Below are 25,892 nucleotides of genomic sequence, written 5' to 3'. Positions count from 1 at the left end.
TGAGGATACAGATGGGGATTAACATCTCTCTCACCTGATGACTTAGCAAAGTTGTGGTTGTACATTATCTGGTATAGATAGACTCCCAGGTGGGCTAAAACCTGTAAAAAGATCTGTCATATCTGTCTTATTACTATTAAAACAATTATTTCAGGGTGGGGGGATGGGTTAGCCTGGTGATGGGTATTAAAGAGGGCACATTCTGCGTGGAGCACTGGGTGTTATGCACAAACAATGAATCATGGAACACTACATCAAAAACTAATGATGTCATGTATGGTGATTAACATAACAATAAAAAATTTAAAGAAAAAGAAAAAAACAATTATTTCATAAGCCTAGTAGAAGAAGAGAACACACAAGGAAGCAAAATACAATAAAACAAAAAATTTGACAAGAATATTTATCGTTTTCCTCTGCTGTGGTCTTCTTATAAATACCATGGAAGAATTGAGCTAATCAAGTTTTGACTTTACTATCAACAGTTTCTTCACACTTTCTAGAAAATCTGTATCAGCTTTTAGAAGTGTACAATGTACTAGAGGTGGAATCAACTGTTAAGTATGGATTGACAGATGCTTCGGTCTTCTTCATGAATAGTCACAATGACAGGGATTGACTGTAGTTTTTCAAATCTGTGGCTCTAAATATAAAAATGCCAGATGATCACTATCTGGCCAAATGCATTTTGGACATAAAAATTCTAAATGTAAACATCAGCTATATAAAGTTCCTGGCAGGCTCCTTAAGGCTGGCAAAATATTAGACATTATTAAGCAGCACTTAATACCAAATTATTTATAATGGCAACAATCATGGGAATTATTTTCCTTCTGGTAGGTTTGTTTCATACGACTAACCATAAGAAGAACTTATGAGAGATATTTTGAAGGAAAGAAAGGAAATGGAATCAACGAGAACACTTTGGTATAGAATGACAAGAGGTGAGTACATAGAGATACCAACAATAATGAAATACATATTCAATAAACAAATGTTTTTCTTTAAAATCATAAATTATTGAATAAAAGATATATTATTTGAAATTTTAATGAGGCATATTAATAACATTTTACCTTACTCAGTGGAAAATGTATTAGTAATATGATTACTTTAATAGGAGGGTCAGTTGAACATATGAACAGATTTCAAAGGTGTTTAACAAATGCACATATAAATGGGCCATGGACGCCTTTGAAGAGAAGCTAAGGCTTAGCTGATGTTTAATGTTTACGTTCTAGAGGACAACCATCATGCTTTCTCATAGGAGGTAGTGAGGTACAGTAGACAAAACACAGGCTTTAAGTTCAGATTTATGGCTGAGTTTGAAACCTGGCTTTGTCACTTTTCAGGTACTGGCCTTGGCCAGGTTATTTAACACCTCTGAGGCTTATTTTATAAAATTTTCCTCAGTGGAAGAGTCAAGAGGAGTCCAGGAACCTCCTCTTCCTATAAACAAGACCCTCACTCCTTTAACACCCCAAACTCATTGCCTCACCATCCACGTGGCCAGAGCCATGAGGACTGGTCTCACAGGTGCTTTGTCCTCACTCACCATCACTCCCAATGGGAAGCCTGGGACTCCCACGTAATCGATCCTACATGCCTGGACCTACTCCCCAACTGGCTGTACGGGCAAGGAGGTATTCCTTATGCTTCCTCCTAGCTTTAATTTTCTTAGAAGCATTTATCACCACGTGGTAATGCAGTTTAATATTTCAGTACTTTAGTTTTCCTTATTAAATTTTTATTTCTAAAATTTAAGTACCCCATAAAATACAAGCTACATGACTGTGGGGAATTTTGTCTATTTTGTTCACTACTGTATCCCCAAGGGACTATGAATGTGCTAGGCACTTACTCTATGTTCATTCTCTTGCACTGTCTCTCCTAGAACATTACTTGGGACCTCTGTTGGTGAGAACACTGGATGAGATGGTACATGTGTTGATCTAACACTCTTTCCCCAACCTTGACACACACACACACACACACACACACACAGAAAAAAACAAAACAAAACAAAACTTCTCTGAGTTAAAACAAAACAAAACAAAATTAATTTGATCTAGAAATATATTCTATATTATTGTAGAAATAAATCAATTTAGACAAAGAATACAAAACTCTGAGTTTGATCTTTCTTTGAATAAGTCTCTATATCTCACCATTTTGCTTGCCATTCAGTTGGAATGTTTGGTGTGCTGATTATGTTCATTTAATTCAGACATTTGAGAAGAGTGAAGAGAGTGTTCCTCTCAGTTGATCCCGGCTCTTCTGTTTAATTGTACTATGAAGTTACCACCATCGGCCATGCAAATATAAAATCAGTATAAAACAAGAGTCTTTTCTGTTCATTTTAAAATTCCGTATCAGATACTTAAAGAGGTAGGAATTATAAACCCTAACATGCTAAATAAGTATGATTTGTTATTATTAGGTTTTAATTGCCTTTCATTATCTTCTTTGGTGTTTAACTTGAACAAATATCAACTGTATGTATAAAAGAATTGAAAGTAATGCAGACCTATTTTTCCCCCATAAACTATCCACTAAAAGATTGTGCTTTCAGTACTCTGAGGTCCACTAATAGTCACTTTAAGTCCCCATAGTGAAAATATAAAGGTGGCTATAAGCATGGAACCCAAACAAAATATTATTTTACAGAATTTCTTATTGAAGTGAGTTTGGTTGAATAAGTACATATTTGACTTTTATAGGAATAAACTATAGGAGGAATATTTGTTAAACTATTGAAAACTGTGGGATGACTTCATTGGTTAACTTTATAAGGCTAAATTTAGAACTGATCATTTATGTCTTAAGAAATTAGTAGGAGAATGGAAAAAATCTTCTGTATAGAATTGCATTTTTTTTTTTTTTGAGTGAGAGAGAAAGAGAGAGAGAGAGCATGAGAATTGGGGGGGCAGAGCGAGGGTGAGAATCTCAAGCAGGCTTCATGCCTAGCACAGAGTCCAACATGGGACTTGATCTCACGACCCTGAGATCATGACCTGAGCCGAAATCAAGAGCCTGAAGCTTAACAACTGAGCTACCCAGGTGCCCTTAGAATTACATTTTAATTTTTTTAATTGTCTAGTAATTGTAGAACATTTCTTTCCTTTTTTTTTAAGATTTTATTTATTTGACAGAGAGAGACACAGTGAGAGAGGGAACACAAGCAGGGGGAGTGGGAGAGGGAGAGGCAGGCTTCCTGCTGAGCAGAGAGCCAGATGCAGGGCTTGATCCCAGGACCCTGGAATCATGACCTGAGCCGAAGGCAGACGCTTAACGACTGAGCCATTCAGGCGTCCCCATTTCATTCCTTTTTAAAATAAATTTCCTTTAATCTTATCATCTTTCTTATGCATCATTTATTATCAATACAATTTATTAACATAATTTGATATTCTGTAATTTTCCTATTCAAATATGTGTTTGTTTTTGCTCCACCATTCCATCTCCAAATGTTTCCATTTAAAATTTTAAAAATACAAATAAAAGGCAACTCATGCAATACCTTCAGACTGAAAGTGCAATCTCTTTAGAAATAAGCAATAAGCAATAATAGAGGCACCTGGCTGGCTCAGTTGGAAGAACATGTGACTCTTGATCTTGAGGTCGTGAGTTCAAACCCCACGTTGGGTATAGATATTAATTTAAAAAATAGTAAATAAACTTTAAAAAATATTTTAAAAAGAGCAACAATAAATCACTATCTAAAAAGTGCAATGGAATCTGACCAAAGCAGTATAGTCAGATTTATATGTCCTCAAATTGTAGTCATCACAACGAGGAATGGTTGAAAATAAATATACTAATTTTTTTCACTCAAGAAGCTAAAGCAAAACACTAAAATCTAAAGACAATGAAAGATTTCATAAAGAAAAAAATTCTAGAAATTAGTGAAAGGAAAAAGCTTTTTCTATGAAAATAGCAAATATTAATGCAAGTGATTCAGAAAATAAAAGTGAGAAAATAAAGAAGTGTTAGAAAAAGACACATATTACAGATTTAGAGGAGATTAAACAAATATAAGAGGGCTTTCAGTTTTAGTTTTGACATGCTTAGAAGTTCTTACTCCCTCTTAATAAAATAAAATAAAAACAAAATAAATAGATATTCTGTGTACATGGACAGGAAGATAAAACTTAAACTGTCAAGATGTCAGTTCTTCCCAATTTGATCTATAGATTCAATTCAATCCAAATAAAAACCCTAGCAAGTTATTTTGTGGATATTGACAAATTGATTCTAAGTTTATACGGAGAGGCCAAAGACCCACAACAGGCAACACAATAAAGTTGGAGGATTGATGCTACTTGACTTCAAGACTTACTATAAAGCTACAGTAATCAAGACAGTGTGGTATTGGTGTAAGAACGGACAGATAGACCAGTGAAATAAAACAGAGAGCCCAGAGACAGACCTTTACAGATACAGTCAAATGATCTTTGATAAAGGAGTAAGGCTAATACATGAAGAAAAGACAGTCTCTTCAACAGATGGTGCTGGAACAACTGGACATGCATGTGCAAAAAAAAAAAATTAATCTAGGCACAGCCTTTATACCCTTCACAAAAATTAACTCAAGATATTTCATAGACCTAAATATAAAACACAGACTAAAAACTCCTAGAAGATTACATAGGAAAAATCTAGATGACCTTGGGCATGCTGATGCCTTCCTTATACAACACCAAAGACACAATCTATAAAAGAAATAGTTGGGAAGCTAGACTTCATTAAAATTAAAAACTTCTGCTCTGCAAAAGAAAATATCAAAAGAATGAGAAGAAAGTCACAGACTGGAAGAAAATATTTGCAAAATACACATTTGATAAAGAATTTTTATTTAAAATATACAAGGAATTCTTAAAACTCAACAATAAGAAAAAAAATAACTTGATTAAAAATGGACCAAAGACCTTAACAGACACCTCAATAAAGAAGAAATACACATGACGAATAAACATGTGAACAGATGTTCCACATCATATGTCATCAGGGAAATGCAAATTAAAACAAGATATCACTACATATCTATTAGAATGGCCAAAATCCAGAACACTGACAACAGAAAATAAATACTGGTGAGCATATGTAACACAATAACTCTCTTTCATCGCTGGTGGGAATGCAAAATAGTATAGCCACTTTGAAAGAGAGTTTGGCAGATTCTTATAAAACTAAAAATATTCCTACCATATAATGTAGTAATCACACCCTTGGTATTTACCCAAAGGAGTTGAAAACATGTCCACAAAAAACGTGGATGTTTATAGCAGCTTCATTCATAATTGCCAAAACTTGGAAACAACCAAGATGCCTTTTACTAGGTGAATGGATAAATAAACTGTGATACATTCAGACAATGGAATACTATTCAGCACCAAAAAGAAACAAACAATAAAAAGACATGGACAAACCTTAAATGCATATTACTAACTAAATGAAGACAATCTAAAAAGGCTACCCATTGTGTTATTACAACATATGACATTCCTGAACAGGCAAAACCATGGAGATAATAAAAAGTTCAGTGATTGTTCCAGAGAGAGAGAAGAGATAAATAGGGAAAGCACAGAGGATTTTTTAGGGCAGTGATAATACTCTGTATGATATTACAGTGATGAATATATACATTTGTCTAAACCCATCAAATATATCATACCAAAAATGAGTCCTAAGGTAAATCATGACTTGGGTATTATGATGTATCAGTGTAGGTTCATTCTTGGTGCCATTCTGGTGAGTGATATTAATAATGTGGAGGCTGAGCATGTGTGGGGGCAGGGAGCGTATGGAAAATCTCTGTACTTTCCTTTCAATTTGTGGTAAACCTAAAACTGCTCTAAGAAATAGTTTTAAAAAATTAAACAGTTGTACAGAAATAAACCCTTGCATATACGATCAATGAGTTTTGACAAGGATGCCAAGGTCATTTAAAAGTAAAGGACATTCTTTTCAACAAATGGTGCTGGGAAAATTTGACATCCATGTGCAAAGAAGGAAGTTGAGCCAATACCTCACTGTATATAAAAATTAACTAAAAACGGACCAAAGACCTAAATGTAAGACCTAAAATTATAAGACTCTTAGAAGAAAACATAAGGGAAAGCTCCACAGTATTGGATTTGGCAATTATTTCTTGGATAGTACACCAAAGGCACAGGTAACTAAAGAAAACAGACAAATTTGACTTCATGAAAATTTAAAAATTTTGTGCATCAAAATACACTATCAGAGTGAACAGGCAAATAAAATATTTACAAATCATATATCTGATAAGAGATTAATATCCAAAATATATAGAAAACTCCTAAAAATCAACACTAAACAACCTGATTCAAAAATAGGCAAAGGATTTGAACAGCCATTTTTCCAAAGAAGATAGACAAATGACTTACAAACATGAAAATATGCTCAACATCAGTAATCATTAGGGAAGTGCAAATCAAAACAATAATACAATACCACCTCATATCTATTAGGAAGAATAAAAGCAAAATCTAGTTCTTTAAAAAAACAAAAAACTAGCAAAAAAACAAAAAAGAAATCACAAATGTTGAAAATGTAGAGCAATTGGAACACTTGTGCACTGTTGGTGAGAATATAAAACGGTACAGCCACTATGGAAAACAGTATGAAGATTCCTCAAAAAATTAAAAAACAGAATTACTATTTGATTCAGCAATTTTACTTGTGAGTATGTACTTAAAGAATTGAAAATGGGGTCTCAAAGAGCTATTTGTACATCTATGTTCGTAGCAGCATTATTTACAATAGCTATAAATGTGAAAGCAACCCAGTTGTTAATGAATGAATGAATACATAAAACGGGATATAGGCATACAATAAAATGTTATTCAGCCTTAAAAGGAAGGATATTCTGACATACTACAACATGGATGAGCTTGTTAGACATTATGCTAAGTGAAATAAGCCAGTCACAAAAAAGATAAATGCTACATGATTCCACTTATGTGAGATACTTAGAGTATCTCCAAACAAACCAAACAAACTGTAGAGACAGAAAATAGAATGATGGTTGCCAAGGGCTGGGAGGAAGGGGGAAATGTGGATTTATTGTTTAATAGCTATAAAGTTGCATTTTTACAAGACAAAAAAGTTCTGGAGATGGATGGTGGTACTGGTAGTACATTATGACTGCTTTAATACCACTAAATCATGCACTTAAAAATAGTTAAGATGGAAGATTTTATGTTTGTGTATTTTGCCACAATAAAAAAATTTAAAAAAAAAGGAGGCTAAAGTGGCGATATTAATTTCAGACAAAGTAGATTTCAGGACCAGGAAAAATTATCAGGAATAAAAGCAAAATCTAGTTCTTTAAAAAGATTTTCAAATGTTTTTTTCTAGGACAGAGAGAGAGGGATAAAGTTATTTCCTATGGATGTATAGATTTACAATTCTAAAACCACAACACATGAATATTACAATTGAACAATTAAGTAAATATACAGTGGAAACCAGATTTCTTACTCTTGGGTGAAGTATCACAGATAAGAAAAGAAGGTCAAAGTAAGCCATTTGGTAATGGATTAGAGTTGGAAATATCAGTATGAACTCATAGTTAGCTTAACAGATGGATACACATAGAAATATTTATAGACATATGTATATACAGAGGTTAGTATATGAGTATATATCTCTTTGCCTTGTCATCTGAGAGGGTGTAGAAGTAATGATAGCCCAGTAGTAATAGTACATCTGGTGTCCAAATCTTAGTTTCTAAAACCACTCTCCAGTGAATGGAACCAGGGATCCTTACAGAAATGGCTGAATCTAAGACTGGGCGGGAATACACAAAATGTTCCAGGAGCATCTTATAGAGCTAGAAAAAAAAAAAGAACTCAACAAAAAAAGAACAAAAATAAAAAACCCCAAAACCACAAGAACAGGAGTGTTTCAAACGTACACAGGGGCCAACTGAAAGAGGTCCAAATGGCCAAAGCTGGAACAATTTGAGCAACATAATTAATAAAATAGTATTGGACCCTTGTGCACTGTTGGTGGGAATGCAAACTGCTACAGCCACTGTTGAAAACAGTATGGAGGTTCCTCGAAAAATTAAAAATAGCACTACCCTACAATCCAGTAAGTGCATTACTGGTATTTACCCAAAGAATACAAAAATCCTAATTCGAAGGGACATATGCACCCCTATGTTTTTTGCAGCATTATTTACAATAACCAAAGTATGGAAGCAGGCTAAGTGTCCATCACTGGATGAATAGATAAAGAAGATGTGGTATATACACAATGGGATATTATTCAGCCACAAAAAGAATGAAATCTTGCCATTTGCAACAACATGAATGGAGCTGGAGAGTATAATACTAAGCAAAATATGTCAGTTAGAGAAAAGAAAAATACCATTTGATTTCACTTATATGTGGAATTTAAGAAACAAAACAAAGAAGCAAGGGAAAAGAGAGATAAACCAAAAAACACTCTTAACCATAGAAAACAAACAGATAATTTACCAGAGGGGAGGTGGGTGGGGGATGGGTGAAATAGGTGAAGGGGATTAAGAGTACACTTATCTAGATGAGCACTGAGTAATATCTGGGATTGTGGAATCACTATATTGTACACCCAGAACTAATACAACACTGTATATTAACTACACAGGAATTAAAAAAAATAAAAACAAATAAAGTAGTATTGGATTATAAACCAAATTATAAATAAATATCCATCAGTCCATACTGACAAATAAGAAAGGGCATAATAAATAAATAATTAAATGTAAGAGTAAATAAATTTCCCATTAGGAATCATTTCAAATAGTTTATGTATATACTCTGCCCTTAAGAAAGTGAAACATTATTCCCCAGTCCTTATTCATGGGCTATACCTAGTGACTATCCCTCAAACGGAAAAGGATGGAGTAAGGGGGAAAAAAGGTAACTTTATAGTAGAGAAGCCTGACAAACACTACCTCAATCCAGGTGATCAGTGTTAACAACAGTGATAAGACATATTGATAGTAATACCCTTGGCTATGATGTGAAGATAATGGCACTTTATGCCTGTGATCTTCCTCCCCAAAAAACTTACCCCAATCTAATCATGAGATCATCAGGCAAATCCCAACTGAGATGTATTCTCTAAGATACCTTACCAATGCTCCTAAAACTGTGAAGTTTATCAAAAACAAGGAAAACCTAAGAAACCTTAAAAACCAAGAACAAACGGGGGCACCTGGGTGGCTCAGTTGGTTGAGTTCAGTGTCAGGCTCCACACTCAGTGGGGAGTCTACTTGAAGGATTCTCTCCCTCTGCCCCTTCCTTCCCCACCCCCCAGCCTCTTTAAAAATAAATAAATAAATCTTAAAAAAAAAAAAGAGTAAACTAGAGGATGTTACAAGTAAATGGGATCTTGAATGAAAAGAGTATATTGGGTAAAAACTAGGAAAATTTGAATAAAGTGTGTGCTTTATCAAGTACTTATTAATAATAATGTATCAATATTGTTCATTAATTGTGAAAAATATATCACAGTAATGGTAAATATTAATAATAGGAAACTGGATATAGGACATACGGAATTCTCTGTATAATCTTTGCAATCATTTTGTATCTAAAATTGTTCTAAAATTAAAAATTAAAAGTTTATTGAAAATAAAAAGGGAACTATGTATGCATATACATATAATGTGAAAACTAGTTGGAATCTTCTGGGGATTTTGTTTTTATATGCTGATGTTTGGATCTCTACTCCTCTCAATTCCATCAGAAACTCTAAGGTATAATTTTGGCTCCGGCATCAGACTTTATTTTTTTAAGCTTTTCAATATAATGAACAATTGAATTAGATGAACTGAATGATTGCTCATAAAGAAGTAGAAAGCTGGAGGACTTATTAACCATAGAAGAGAGAGAATCAGATACAGTGCTTTACTTGTGAAACCTAAGATGACTTCAAGTGACAGGTAATGCCTAGATTGTTTAAACCTCCTTAAAATAGAGAATACATTTTTTAAAAAAGTTTTCTGACTCTCTCCAAGAAGTAAACAAAACCTGATATCCAAAATTAGCTAGGGGATCACAAAAATAACCACCAAAACAATAAATAACAGCCCAATTTAACTTATAGAGATGCTACAATGTGTTAAAAAAAATAATACATCAGGACAAAGTAGTTTTTATCCCAGAAACGGTCTTATGGCTCAACCCAAGGATCTTCATTACTGTAACTGACTTTCCTAATAGTGTAACCAGATAAATCCAGGGAGACAAGTGTTCCAGTGTTTGTATAAAACCTTAGTCATATTAGCAAATATAACTACATAGTAATTAAAAGCTCCTTTGAATTGACAAAACATATGTCAAATGTAAAAATACACTCTTAATGCATAACACTTCCAGAAAGTCCTTTCCAGATGTTTCTTCTACATATTTATCACACCCGCATTAATGACCTCAAAAATGTTTCCCCTCCTAAACCACCTTCCCTCACACTTGGCCTCTACATGTACACTTTTATTTTTTACCCCGTCGGCTTTCAGTTACTCTTTTTTCTTTTTTTGAACAATAATGCTCTGTGCTTTCTAAAGTAGATTTTTCTTTTTTTTTTTTTGGTCTTAGCTTTTCCAAATCTCTTCTTCCTTAGAACAATCTGCCACAAAAGGCTAAGGGGCTAACTAGGCAGCACAGAATCATGACAAAGAAGAGTGGGAAGAAGGGGAAGCTGGAAGCTTCAAAAGTATCTTTCATGGGTGAGAGGGAAAGTCAAGGAAGCTAATTATCTTGAGTTGATATATTTTATTCAGCCACAATAGGCTAATGTATAAGAACCTTATGGTTATTTTGATATGTTCCAAAAAAAAGCATTTAATAAAATTCAAAGCCTTTCCTAGTATTTCTTAGCTGTTATTGAAGAACACTTCTCAAACTCAGCATATATTTATTTATATATGACAAAATGAAATTCATTGCCTTTTTTTCAACTACTAATTTGATTTGAACACTTTTTTAATCATTACTGATTTTTTTTTTTTTTTTTTTTAGGGAATCAGATATACTGGTTGATGAGTCTCTAATGAACAAATAAAAATTTGTCTCCAGTCTGGACTTACTGATTCAGAATCTCTGATGGGTGGGGCCTGAGCATCTTGGGCTTTAAACAGCACTCTACTGATTCTGACGTACACACTGAATATCAGAGGGAAGACAGGCAACTACACTATTAATTTCAGTGTGAGGCCAACTGAGACCAGGACCCTGGAAAGCTATGAGAAATACTATGGAGAAACAAAGGTGGGAGACATTGATTCTGACTGAGAAGCCTTCTGAAGAGATGGCATATTATAAAGTCTGTGAAAGATGAACACAAAGTAATAAGAACCACTTATTCTATACCTCACTTATGAAAAGGAAAAGAGTTTCATTTGAATTGCCTCTTACAGGATAAACCTCCAGATATTTGAAGACAGACTTCCTGCCTTTTCCTAAGAAAAACATTTCAGTTTCTTGGTGTTGAAGAATATTTAAACATTAAGCTCGCCAAGTCCTGATATTGTAGTACCGGAGGTCTAATATTAATCATTAAGTTTCCAATGTTTTAACAGAATTGGTAGAAACTAAGAAAAGAAATGAAGAAAAAATAGTGTCCCCCTTCTGCTTGTTCTAACATTTTTTCCTCTATGCAAAAGAGCCTCTAATGGCCGTATATTAGCATATTGGCTCCTCTGTAGTTGTTTTACTTTTGTCTCAACACTATCTGGAAGCATCTTTGATTAGGATGATTAAAGCCCCTCTGTGATTCTGCATGTATACTAGAAAATGTACAGAATATATGGTTTTCTTCCTGATATATAAAAATCTAGTGGAGATATATATCCCCCCATCCCAGGATTCCCCCCATTTTTTTTTGAGATGTAATTGACACAGTATGTTAGTTTCAGGGATACAACTACAGAGAATAACAGGAATCACCCACGTCAAGCAGTGACTTATGTCAAGCAGTGACCCAAGAACCAAAGGCGTTGCAGCTAAGACCAGATACCGCCAAAATTAGCACAAGCTGATGACACACTCAGAACTGATGATGAGCAGAACCAGAGGAGATTTGCAAAGGCCCAAGACAGATTAAATCCCTTTAAAAAAGGAACATTTTTGCAGCAAACTATCACAATTTCAAGACACTGATCCTTTCACATCTGACCACATCAAAAAGGCAGCCGCCACTGAAGCTCTGCCCGACTGATCTCTGAACAGAACAGAGATCCTCCACTGCTTGGACGTAATAAGCAGCACATGCTGAGGGCTGACCCGGACCAGACCGAGGCCTTATCTCAACTGCGTGCTCACAGACTGACTTCATGTTTGGTTCCTTAACTTCCTACTTCCTGTACTATCTTGTTTGTTGTGTAACTCGTCTTGTGCTTTGTTTTGTGTGACGAGTAAGAAGCAAAGTTAAACAAAGAGTGAAATGTCACTGAGTTTGGAATCCTGAACCTGCTTTGTAATTACATTAACCTTGCTTTATGATGAATAAAGCTGGCATTATGGAAAGACACAACTCATGTGTGTGCTTTCCTAGCATGCTCATGACAACAACATAATACTTTGATATTTATATATATTGAGAAATGATCACCACAATAAGTCAAGGTAACATCTGTCACCATTTATAGTTACAAAATGATTTTTTTGTGATGAGAGCTTTAAAGATCTACTTTCTTAGCATCTTTCAAATATGCAATACAGTATTGCTATAGTCACCATAGTGTATATTATATCAGCATATTATTAAAGAAATATTTTAACGTTTTACAGAAAGGATGAAATCTTCCATATATGATGGTGGAGAACTTATCTCTTTTGGGGAAAAATACAGAATCTTACCTCACACTATATTCACAAATATATGCTGGGTGGGTTAATGCTAAAATAAAAATGTAATTGAGGTATGTATAATAAATATAGCAAACTATGATAAAATAGTAACAAGATGCAAAACTAAATAAAATAGAGGTAAAGATGGAAAACATTTTTATAATTTTGCAGTGTACAAAACCCACCTAAGGAACACAAAATCTCTGACACCTTAAGGGAAAGGAGAGGCAGGTTCATATCAAATCAACAATAAATGAAGATCAGAATGATGAAAGGAAAGTTATAAAGATAGAAAAGAAATAACAATCTCGAAAAAAATAGTTATAGCCTATCAAAAATACATTAGGAATGTTGTTATAATTGGTTTTAAAAAGGCAAAAAACATATTAGAAAAATATGCAAAGAATAGAAACAGAAAAATTAAATACAAATGATGAAGAAATCTATGAACACTTCAACCTCAATATTAATAATGGAAATGCACACTAAACAAGTAAGGGATGCCATTTTTACTTATTAAGAGGACAAAAGTCAAAATGAGTTGGCAAGGCATGTAGACACAGGCAGTCTCAGCAAAGAAACAATTTAGTGTTTATCTCAGTTTAAAAATATGTATAGTTTTTGACCTAGTTATTCAACTTCTAGGCAAGTTTTATACACGTGCACAAATATCAATATATATCCGATAATAGTAAAAAGTTGGAAACAATTAGAATTTTCAGGGTTTTTAGCAAGGCAAATTTCCACTTACAACAGTAAGTTTTAGGTTATCAACTCGATTGGCCATGGGGTGTCCAGATTGAACATAATTTTTGGATGTGTCTGTGAGGGTGTTTCCAGATAAGATTAGCATTTGGATCAGTGGACTCAGTATATTGCCCTCCCCAATGTGAGTGGGCATCATCCAAACCACTGGAGGTGTGAAAAGAACAAAAGTAGGAGGACGGGGGAGTTTGACCCTCTTTTCCTATCTTGAGCTAACATCTCATCTCATCTTCTGCCTTCAGACTGGGATGTACACCTTTGACTCCTCTCGTTCCCAACCTTGGGAGCCAGACTAGCTTCTACCACCAGTTTTCCTGGGTCTCCAGCTTTTCAATGGCCAATCACAAGACTTGTCAGCCTTCATATTTGCATAAGCCAATGCCTCATAATAACTCTCCTTTTGTATATATATTCTTCTATTGGTTCTGTTTCTCTGGAGAACCCTGACTTTCACACCACTCCACTAGAGGCTACATTCCTCAGCCTTTCTTACACCTAGAGGTACTCTTGTAACTAAATTCTGGCCAACTGGATGTAAATAAGCACTGATAGTGACAATTTTAGGTACACCTCTAAAGAGAAGCTGCTCACTCTTCACTTCCTCTGTCCCCTTCTCCCCCTCCTGTGGGCTATGTCTAACATGATGGAGAGGAACCATTTCCTCTTGTATAAATGAGAAAATCACTCTAGAGGATGGCAGACCAACAAAATAAATGAAATCTGCGCTCCTGAAAACTGTCTTGGGGAGAGCCATCTCCCACAAAAATATACTTTCCATCTGGTTTAAGCTAGTCTAGTTTGCAAAGGTAAAAAGATACTCCAACTAACACAGTAGTAAATGTACACGCACTGAGCATGTGACACTGAAATGTGAAAACATACCATTATAGACACTTTTATCAGAATTCAAATACAAGTTCATAGTCAAAACCCACAAATCAACATTCTGATATCTCCAAAATTCTGAGAAAGACACATAACCAAAGCAATGTTTGGCTCAGTTGCATTTTCTTGTTCACTAACCTCCAAAGTAAGAGCCGTCTGTCAGCTTCATTTCTTTACTGGATTTTGTGATGACACCAGCAACGCCATGTTGAATGAAATACATTTTTTTACCCACAGCTCCTTCTCGTATGATGTAATCTCCAGGTTGAAACACCTCAAATCTCAACTTGCTCAGCATGGCAGTCACAAAATTGGGATCGGCATTAGCAAACAGAGGCATGGTAGCCACTAGCTTCCGACAGTTGAAATTGACGATCTCCTAAAGATGGCAAGGGCAGACAAATATGAAGAGAGATATTAATCATATCAGGAAGAAAAGCACATGCTTACATTAAAATCTACAATATAGCTCAATATTGCAATTTAAATTCACAACCAAAGACACATAAATTCTAATAATCTGCATATCTCTTCAAAGCCAGAAATTATGTTTTATTTTTGTGTTGGAACTTTGTATTCCAAGCACCTAGTTCAGCATAGGCATATATTAAACATTAAGTAAATGTGAAATAAATATATATGTCTTACCTTTTATAACTTCCAATTCCTTTACTATACTTCATATAAAATTAGAACTCAAATGTGGAAGAGTTTTAGTCTCCCTTTTATCTTGTTTTATGAAGAAAAGAAGCCACACTACCTACCTCTTGTTAGCTATAATACTACTGCTTTTGTGCTCCATTGTGTTGAACAATCTAACTTGCACCTACTGACCAGAATTCTGAAACAAAGACCCAGCTGCCAAACAAGCATTTTAATGTTTTTTTTCTTAATGTTATTCACATTAAAGTGAGGACAATGGGGTGTGGAAGAAAGGTTATACAAAGAAGACTCTAATCTAACTATAATCTATAATTGTAAATTCTATCTGTTTCTGGGCTAGATTAGAAAATCACTCTTTTTTAAGCCTTCTGGGCTTTAGACTGGAGGGACCATATTTTCCTTTTCCTGAATTGTTTGTTTGTTTTATTGCTGGAACCAGGCCAACTCTGAATTAGACTTACACATTTGATTTCATTCTGTAGATGTGGTCCAGATTAGACATAGTGCTATCTCTTTGGACCAAAATAGAGATATGGGACCAACTGTTTTTTGTTTTTTGTTTTTTTAAAGATTTTACTTATTTATTTGAAAGAGAGAGAAAGAGAAAACATAAGCACACAGGCAGGGGGGAGGGGCAGAGGAAGGAAATCCTGCTAAAAAGTGGGAAAAGGGGCACATGGGTGGCTCAGTCGTTAAGCGTCTGCCTTCAGCTCAGGTCATGATCCCAGGGTCCTGGGATCGAGCCCTGCATCGGGCTCCCTGCTTGGCTGGAAGCCTGCTTCTCCCTCTCCCACTCCCCCTGCTTGTGTTCCTGCTCTCGCTCTCTCTCTCTCTGTCAAATAAATAAATAAAATCTTTAAAAAAATGTGGGAAAAGGGCAAAAAATAATTGGAGGTATTAACAAAAGCTGAGATCTGAATTCTTTTTTGGGAAAATATGTTATATAAACTAACAGATTCTAAGACTGAGGAAAAAAAGTTTCCTCAATCTTGCTTCATGAAATGACCTGACCTTATTTTGGAATAGGTAAGAAAATTCTAGCTGATACAGGGGGCACAAAATTTGGGGTCCACCATGGAAAAGAAGGTATTTCATCTTTAACAATATCTTGTCAGTTCAGCAGAGCAAAGATTCTCTAATGGTGGGGCTTCACGGAGGATGGTAAAATATTTAAAACAGCTGTAATAAGCAAAAAGGGAACATAGCAACAAAAAACAAGAGAAAGATACCTCGTGTAGCATCATCCAAGCCCAAATAATGTTCAGCTGACTCCATGGGTGGTTGTACTGAGGACAACTTGTGGTTAATTTTAACTGGTGCTGAATGAAGAGCAGTGGTGGGGGTGGGACTACAGTAAGGTTTCGCATGTAGTTCACGCTCAGTGAATGTGCACGCAGGTAGAGAAAGTGGAATAGAAGGAGAAAGGGAGAAGGAAGGGACGGAAAGAAGGAAGATGGAGTTTCAACAGTGGAAAAAAGTGCTCACAAAGAGGAGGGATTTTTTCCCATTGGGGGATATTTACTTCAAACTCCTAGAAAGCTCTCTAAAGCAAACAGCTTGAGAAAAAAGTCTCTGGTGCATAAAAATGTGTTTTTTATTATTCAGAATCCTTCTATACAAAAACTTCATGAAGATAAAAGGTGAACCACTCAAGGTTCATGAGTTGAAAGAAGACAGAGAGAGGTCATTAAAAGGACCAGATTGATTGTTTGAGTTAATGATTTCACATGTAAAATGGCATGGAAGAATACGGTGGAAGAAAATGAACATAAGTCAGATTTCAGAGAAAAGAAGAATTTTCAAAGAAAAATAATAAAATAGAGAATTCTTTTATCTGTGTTACTGGATTCAAACACATTTTTTTCTCTTCATTGTTCTCTCACCCTTTATTTTAGAAAATAATTAGAAGTATATTTTATAAACAAGTTAGCTGTTCTTTATTTATATGAATAACTTTTTCTATGACACATTGCATATTCAGGTACACCTATTGTAACTGCCTTGATTATAACACCACAGGGATAATTTCATATTATTGTTATGGCTTAAAGGAATCCATTAATTTTTTCTCTCTCTTTGGAACTTTTACCTCCAATGTGACAACTATCAGATTGAAACTATAAATTCTAACAAGCATTTGATAAGAAAAAAATGTAATTAGACAGAAAGTTATTTGCATTTAAAAGCCCTCTCTCTTCCCATGAAATTGGCTTGCAATCATGTGAGTCTAGAAATGAAGCAAAACTTTTAAAAGCTCTTTTCCATCAATCACATTTCTTTATAGCACATTTTCTTAGAGAACATATTTAATTAAGTTATTAATATCTCTCTATATGTAAAACAAGACTTTTAAAGCTCCTCCTCCATCAATCACAGTTCCTTATAGCACACTGTCTTAACTAAGACACACAGTTAAGTTATTAATATCTCTAATTTCCATCCAGATGCTTTATGGCAGTTGTTACAATGAGCTATTTTAGCAATATGTCTGGCCTGAATTAGGAGTATTGACCATATGCGTTAAATTGAGGAATGCTCCATTCCTAAGGGAATCAGACATGGCCCTGAACTTTATAAGGTACTCCAAATTACCAAGCTTACTGTCAACACTTAAAAAAATGTAATTTTTTCTTCCTGGAGCACCTTGTAGTAACAGAAAGTATAGAAGTGCTAAAAAACAAACAATCAAATACAAACATAAAAAAAAAAAATCCCACAATGATGAGTGTATTTCAAAGAAGGCCAAATGAAAAAGCTACCAATAGCTAAAGCGTTAACAATTGGTGTAACAAAGTAAATAATGTCGTGTTAGATTAATCTCAAAGTATAAAATAAATAATCATGAGACCATATTTATATAGTTAAACAACTGAGTAAATTAAAGAACAGGGGAAAATAGACAAATCTGTTCAAATTCCAAATAAACTTTTCTCTACTAAATAAAAGCATAATACAACAACCAACACGGAAGAACCCTGAATTTGATCTTACTTTGACATGTCAGTCTATTTCAAATATGAAAGTCCTTCCTTTTCAGTGGTCCTTCCTCTTGTTTTGCTGAAGTGTGATAGAATGATTTACGTTGTCTGGTCAAAGACTAGAGAATATTTTTTAAAGTATCATACAGGGTAAAGTGCACAAGTCTTAAGTGAATTTTTCAAATGTCTAACCACATCCTCTTTATCCATCATCAGTGGACACTTGGGCTGCTTCGATACTTTGACTATTGTAGATTACGCTGCAATAAACATCAGGGTGCATGTATCCCTTTGAATTAGTGTTTTTGTATTCTTTGGGTAAATACCCCATAGTGCAACTGCTGGATCATAAAGCAGTTCTATTTTTAACTTTTTGAGAAACCTCTGTACTGTTTCTACAATGGCTACACTCGCACTGATTTCTCTTGAATGTTTATACCATATATGGGAATTGCTGGGTGATAAGGTAAACATATTTAATTTTAGTAGATACTAGCAAAAGTTTTCTAAAATGATTGTATTATTTTTCTCACATAGCAGCAATATATAAATTCCAGTTGTCCTGCATCCATAGTAAAATTTGATGTTATCATTCTCTGATTTTAGCTATTAGTAGGTATGCAGAGATCTTATTATTTTTAAAAATTTTCTCATTGTAGTTTTTTTTAAGATTTTTATTTACTTATTTGACAGAGAGAGAGGGAACACAAGCAGAGGGAGTGGGAGAGGGAGAAGCAGGCTTCCCACTGAGCAGGGAGCCCAATCCGGGGCTCGATCCCAGGACCCTGGGATCATGACCTGAGCTGAAGGCAGACGCTTAACGACTGAGCCACCCAGGTGCCCCTCATTGTAGTTTTATCTTACATTTCCCCAATGATTAATGTTGTTATGCACATTTTAATAGGCTTACTGATCAGATGAATATCCTGTTTGGTGAACTGCCCAGTCAAGTTTTTCTCATTTTTTTTTCTGTTGTTGGAGTTCTTTTTATAGTCTTGACATGAGTTCTTTGTTGGGATATACATTGTAAATATCTTCTCCGCATCTGTGACTTGCCTTTTCAATCTCAGGGTTATCTTGTATTATTTTTTTGGTTTAAGTTTATGACAATCAGGAAAATGGGATTTGATATATATATATATATATATAGAGAGAGAGAGAGAGAGAGAGAGCGCTTCACAAAGGATTTTTTATTAATTTTTTTAAAGATTATTTATTTATTTGAGAGAGAGAGAGAGAGCACATGAGCTGGTGGAGGGGCAGAGGGACAAGGAGAGTCCCCGCTGAGCATGGAGCCCAGTGGGGCTCAATCCCAGGACCCTGATATCATGACCTGAGCTGAAGGCAGATGCCTAACTGACTGAGCCACCCAGGTGACCCACAGAGGATTTATTTTAACCATAAATCAGTATTTAGGAATCATGCAAACTCTGAGACCCTGGGAAAGCTTAAGCAATATTTTTTTGGTTATTATTAAAAAGAATAGTAATATTTTAAGGCTCCTTGAAGCACTACAATTCTCTACTGATAACTTAAGTATCATTGGGGAAAGTTCCATTTTGTAAAACACTTAGTTCTCCCCCATTCTACATTATTTTATTCTACACAGTATAGTTCTAAAATGTTTTAGGCATGGTGGCTATAAATATAATTACCATCATTACAATAATGAATCATGGAGTATCTTAACAAAACAGAGCTGCTGTTACATTGCTAAATTCCTACACCCAACACACCCTGTATTTTTAGACTTTGCAGAACACACAGACCTTCCTTCTAAGAACTTATATTAGACATTCCAATGGCAACCAGACATATAGACTTCTATATTAACATCAAACACAAATAAATAAATATAGTCAAATCTATATCAACTGACACTTTATCACCTAGACCATCCTGTAAAAGAGTGCTGCTGATGTTGCCTTATTCCTCCTCTCCACCCAGTTCAGTAGCCTGGACTGGTGAGAATTAGAGTAGGTGGATGTGTTAGGGTTTTGTCTTTTTTTTTTTTTTAAAGGCAGGGATAATTTTAAGAATGAACATAATAAAAATGAGAGATAATATTTTTTTATATTCTTTCTGGTATCCAGGTATTGCTTTAAATGTTTTATAAGTATTATTTTACAATTGCAAAAATCCTGTACCTTAAGTATTATTACTACCCCATTTTATAGAAGATACTGAATAATCTGCCAAAGACCACATGCTTGCAAGAGGAAGAACCATGGTTTGCTAGGTAACCCAGTTCTCTAAGTTAGGGTTTTGATGGATTCTAAGAAGCCATCTTACTTTTGCACATATCTGGAATTACCACAAACCCTAAAGATTTTTGTGTCAACCATAAATTTGTTCTTTCGAAATTTACACATTTAAAGAGTCTGACATGAATATTTGTTGACTGTGGGGTAGCAAACTGATAGCAATGAACTTGGCTGTTTTTATTTTACCCCCAACAATTATTTTTAAAAATCTGAATCTGAATGCCTTTATTTTTTGGAAAATAAAAGAAACTATTCAGGATTGTTCCATGGGTCCTTGCCCTCATCATGGCTCTCACATAGACAGCATCAATTAAAAATTAAAAAAACTAAAAATTAAATTAATTTAAAAAAGGCTTCAATGATCTACCAAAGATGACATTCTCCTCCCTGTTACTTTTCAGAGGAAGACGATAATCTTGTGGACATATTTATGGTACTTTACTAAAATACAGTTTACAAGGCTCGAATTCTGTTTTAAAGAATCTGGAGCTACATCTCCAAGAGATATGACTCAAAATCTCTACTTTTAATAACACACTCAAAGTTATAAGCAGTCAGGTTTGGAAACCATGGTTCCTAAAATGAAGTATCTGAAAGTTTACACCTAGTTGAGGGAAGAAAATGTACATGTATATATTCAGTATAAAATAATTGTAAGTTGTAAAATAAATATGGGTTAGTCTCTCTCTCCCTCTGTGTGTGTGTGTGTGCACACGGACATTCAATCCCTGATTCCAAAACTAAATGGTTCTGTGCCCATAGAAAGTGACTCAGATTCTTCAAATCTTAATCTTCCCATCTGTAAAGTGGAGATAACACTAGCAATTCTATCATAGACTATGATAATTAAATTAACACAAGTAAAGCATTTAATAATGTTCACTCAATGTTATCTGTTTTAACCACTGTAATTTATAGCTATACTATAAAACAGTATTGATTAAGATCAAATAAATTGTATAGACCATATTCCATATTTTCAAAGAAACAAATGCTTCAAGGTAATTTGGGAAAAGAATATTGAGTCAGGTAAAAAAAAAAAAAGGGGTGAGGATTGTTTATTAAAAAACAAAGTTGAGTGCAGAGCTTCCGAAAAAGAAAATGATAAGATATTCTTAGGGCAGAGTCAATGAAATTCCCTTGTGGCTAAAGTCAAGGAATAAAATAAAGGATTCTTATAATAAAGCTGCTCTATTGATATAATAAATTTGGAAGGTGAATTGTACATATACATTCCATTATTTTTTTAAGAAAGGAAACACATGAGGCAATTTAAAAACAATTTCCCTCAGCATTCCTAACAGGCTTGTATTGATCTGGTGGTTTGCCTTCTAAATTGCAAGATGGTTGACTGCATGTGTGAGAAAATTGGCCCACACAGGCATATCTTAATGCTTAAAAGTGTTCTAAGCATTTGTCCAAACACTAGCTAACAAGTTAGGTACTGCTTCAATTTCTTAAACTGAAAGCATTTCCCTTGATTTCTATGTCTTATTGGGAAGATTTAAGATAATCTATTTCTCTAGTTGAGATAATCCATCTTATGTTTTAAAGAAAGCATCTTTGCAACTCCTAAATAATTTGAATATCAAAAACTATGTAATAAACAACAAATCTAAGGAATATTTACCTTTAATATTTATTTTGGGAAAGTGTTTAGAAATAGAAAAAGGAGGATTGCTGAATTAATATGGAATGCCTCAATTTTAGTCTATTGCAGTTTTCCATTTCGTTAAAGAAGAAAGTAATCAAGTATTTTTGTATTAGCAAAGAGGTGCATTTAAAAAAATCTTTGAAAAAAATGAACATACACACATCTCTTAAAATATATAAAAGAAAAAATTCTCTGTATTCTCATCACCTTAATAAGTGTTTTAATATGTTTATATATTCCCTTCAGACAAACTTTTATTCACCTTAATATTTTGTAATGATAATATACATTCAACATTTGTTTCTTTGTTCCACATCTTTATAATATAAAATATTTCCCATTTTGAGACACGGTCCTCATTGTTATTCTTTTTAATGGCCACACGATATTCCATTTTGTATTAGTCATAGTTATATTAAGAAAAGCCCAATAGAGATACAGAGAAATAGTCTGCAATAGCCTCTTTAATACTGACATTTTCCACCATTACTTATTTTGAAACCCAGCTATCTCATTAGTTGCTAGATTAATAGTCTCTTCAGATTATGTTAAAGGTAATTAGCCTAAAACCTCTGCATATACGAATGGCCAATTATGATGAAGTGGCTTAAATGAAATCTGCCTGCATGTAAAGGATTGATCAGAACAAGATGAATTTTGAGATGGACAGATTCAAACATTTTAATGTTTTTTGTTATTAGAGTTCTCATATGCATCTAATTTGGTCTTGAGGTATTAAATCACATTTATGCCTTACAATACAAATGCAAATGAAGTTTGAAATTAATTTAGTCTTAGCATCGTCCCATTGATTTGCCTTCCTAGAACATAAGGACATATTGTTCCATTAGGTACCAGGCAGAATGATAGTAAGTGACAGAAAATTCAGTTAACATTCACTTAAATTTGATTATGAAGCAAAGAAAAAGAGGTAGAAACAGACCAAACAAACCTATATTAAGGAATTGTATACTGACAACATGCGTGTTCATTGGAGACCTTGTATCTCAGCCCTGCTGTGTGGTATCCCAGGCTGAAGCCCTGTACAGATTTGTATAAACTCCAACAGAATGCAGCTCCATTGGTCTACAAGCTGTAAGCAAGTTGTAAGAATAATTTGCAGAGTAAGTGTTAAGCCTATCTGACATGGTAAACATAGACTGATCTGAACTGTCAAATACAGCAAGTAAAGCAGACTGGTGTTCAGAAATATGCTGAACTAAAAAATATTATTAAAACAGAACCAGCAGATAGTAGTGTGAATTAGAAGACAATCCCAAGAGAAGGTGTTTGTTGTTGGAGAATTTGATAAGAACCTATATTTGAGAATTTAAAATACAATCCACATAAATTCATTTTCATCATTAACAGTAATAGAAATAATCTGTGTATAAAACGTATGTATAAGAACCTATATTTCAGAATTTAAAATACAATCCACATAAATTCATTTTCATCATTAACAGTCAGTAATAGAAATAATCTGTGTATAAAACATATGTACATGTGCAAAGGACATGAGGAAATCAGGCCAGCCCTAAAACCAGACAGGCATCCTAAGATGCATTAAACATTCATTTATATACCACGTTAGTTAGACTTGCATGGAGCACTGCATGCATTGGCAAGTGTTTTAGGCTGAATTGTATCCTCCCCAAATGCATATGCTGAAGCCCTAATTCCCAGTACCTTGCAATGTGATCCTATTTGGAAAGAGGGTCTGTATAGAAGAAACCAAGTTAAAATGAATTCATTAGGGTGGGCCCTAATCCAATCTTACTGGTGTCCTTATGAGGAGAGGAAACAGATACCCAGCATATGTTAGCACAGAGAAAAGACCATGGGAAGACAGAGGGAGAGGGTGGACAACTGTAGGCCAAGAAGAGAGGTCTCAGAAGACTCCAAATCTGCTGACACCTTGATCTTGAACTTGCAGCCTCCAGAAGAGTGAAAAAATACATTTCTGTTTAAGCTACGCAGTCTGTTGTATTTTGTTATGGCAACCCTGGCAAACTTACAGAGCAAGTTAGGATGGTAAAGTGTGGCAAGAAAGAGGAAGCTGTTCCTTTCTGAATATCTGCCAAGACACAGCAGAACCCCAGCTCCCAAAGTGAGGGAGTGGGCAGTGGCAAGATACATACATGATCCAGTTAGGATCACTCAGAAGTGACATGGAACACAACCTACATACTTTAACAACTTCTGAGCTCTTTGGTCTGGGGAGAAATAAATCTCCAAAGATATTCAGTTATATGGAGAAAGGATTTTGCTTTATTTTTGTATTGAGTTTGAAGCATCTTGGGCCTTCAGGTGACAAGTGCAGGTGGCAGGTGGAAATGGCTCTAAAGATCCAAACTAGAGATATAGGATTGGGTGCTATTTTATAAGATTAATTTTTAAAATTTTCATATAACAATTTTATAGTATTGACTATTCCTAAGTGTGTAGTTCACAAATATGTTCATAATGCTGTGTGACCACCACTGCATCTAACTCTTCCAACATTTCCAATAAAACCTCTGGAAACCATTAAACAATAATCCCCCCTTCTCTCTCCCCTCAATCCCTGGTGACTTCTATTTTACTTTCTGTTGCTATGAATTTGTCTATTCCAGGGACCTCATATAAGTGGAATTATATAGTATTGCATAGGACTAATTTTTGAAGCCCTAGAAAGAAACAATGCCACTAGAGAAACCTTGTTGGGGGGGAAGGAGGGAAGTAATGAACAATGTTAGGAAAAATCAAGGAAAAGGTCCAGTGGTCTGGCTCTCTCTCATTATAATAATGCATATTATCTTCCCCACTCCCCTTTCCCGATATCCCTTCCACATCCTCACCAGCACTTATTATAGCTTGACTTTTTAATAATAGCCATTCTAACAGATGTGAAGTGATATCTCATTGTGGCTTTAATTTACATTTCCCTGATGACTGATGATGTTGCGCATCCTTCCAAATACCTGTTGGGCATTTGAGTGACAAAAAAATATCTATTCACATCCTTTGCCTACTTTTTAATTGGACTACTTATTTTCTTGCTCTTGAGTCATTTGAGTCCCTTGTATATTTTGGATATTAATGTCTTATCAGATGGGTGGTCTGCACGGAATTCCTCCCATTCTATAGGTTGTCTTTCATTTTGTTGATTGTGTCTTTTGCTGTGCAGAAGCTTTTTGGTTTCATGTGGTCCCACTTATTTATGTTTGCTTTTGTCACTCAAGTTTTAGGTGTCACATCCAAAAAAATCACTGCCAAGATCAACATCAAGAAGCTTTTCCTTTGTGTTTTCTTCTGGGAGTTTTATGATTTCAAGTTGTGCATGTAAGTCTCCAATCCATTTAGAATTTCAGTATGTAGTGTCAGCTTTGCTCTGGCAATTAACTATATGTGAACTTTTTACATTTCTTGTATTTTTAGTAATGTACTTTAACTTTTTTTATAGTTTATTTTTTTTTTTTGCATGTATTTCTATCTTGTCTCTTACAAGCATATGGTAGGCACTTTGAAACTAAAACCGTATTTTACAATTTACCTTCCCATCATGCTTGGATCAATGTTTTGCACACATTAAGAAATCGATAAATGTTTTTTGTCTATTTGTTTTCTAGAAACCAGGGATGCAAGGGAAAATACACCAAAAGAGAGAAAAAGACTCAATTTCTTTGTTTGGCAATGTGACAATGACCAGGCCACTTAGTCTTTCTAGCCTTTTGTTACTGTGCCTGTTATATGAATATCTGATAATTTATAAGATCCCTGTATAAACTTACAATTCTATGATTCTAGCCTCTTTTAGTTAATCTTAACTAAA

At 34.6% G+C, this 25,892-nt stretch overlaps 1 protein-coding gene across 1 annotated transcript in view; it reads right to left on the bottom strand.

The window, feature by feature from the left end:
• The window catches only part of HCN1 (hyperpolarization activated cyclic nucleotide gated potassium channel 1), a 403,649-nt gene that overhangs the window by 33,218 nt on the left and 344,539 nt on the right, over positions 1 to 25,892 (bottom strand). Inside the window, exon 6 of the mRNA XM_027604233.2 lies at positions 14,658 to 14,898. Coding sequence (XP_027460034.1) covers positions 14,658 to 14,898 — 241 coding nt within the window. The remainder of the gene's footprint in view (positions 1 to 14,657; positions 14,899 to 25,892) is intronic.

Source organism: Zalophus californianus, chromosome 5, assembly GCF_009762305.2.
Source record: "Zalophus californianus isolate mZalCal1 chromosome 5, mZalCal1.pri.v2, whole genome shotgun sequence".
NCBI classification, from domain to species: Eukaryota; Metazoa; Chordata; class Mammalia; order Carnivora; family Otariidae; genus Zalophus; species Zalophus californianus.
The sequence above is the reverse complement of the archived record's forward strand: the minus strand, read 5'-3'. Positions and strand labels throughout refer to the sequence as shown.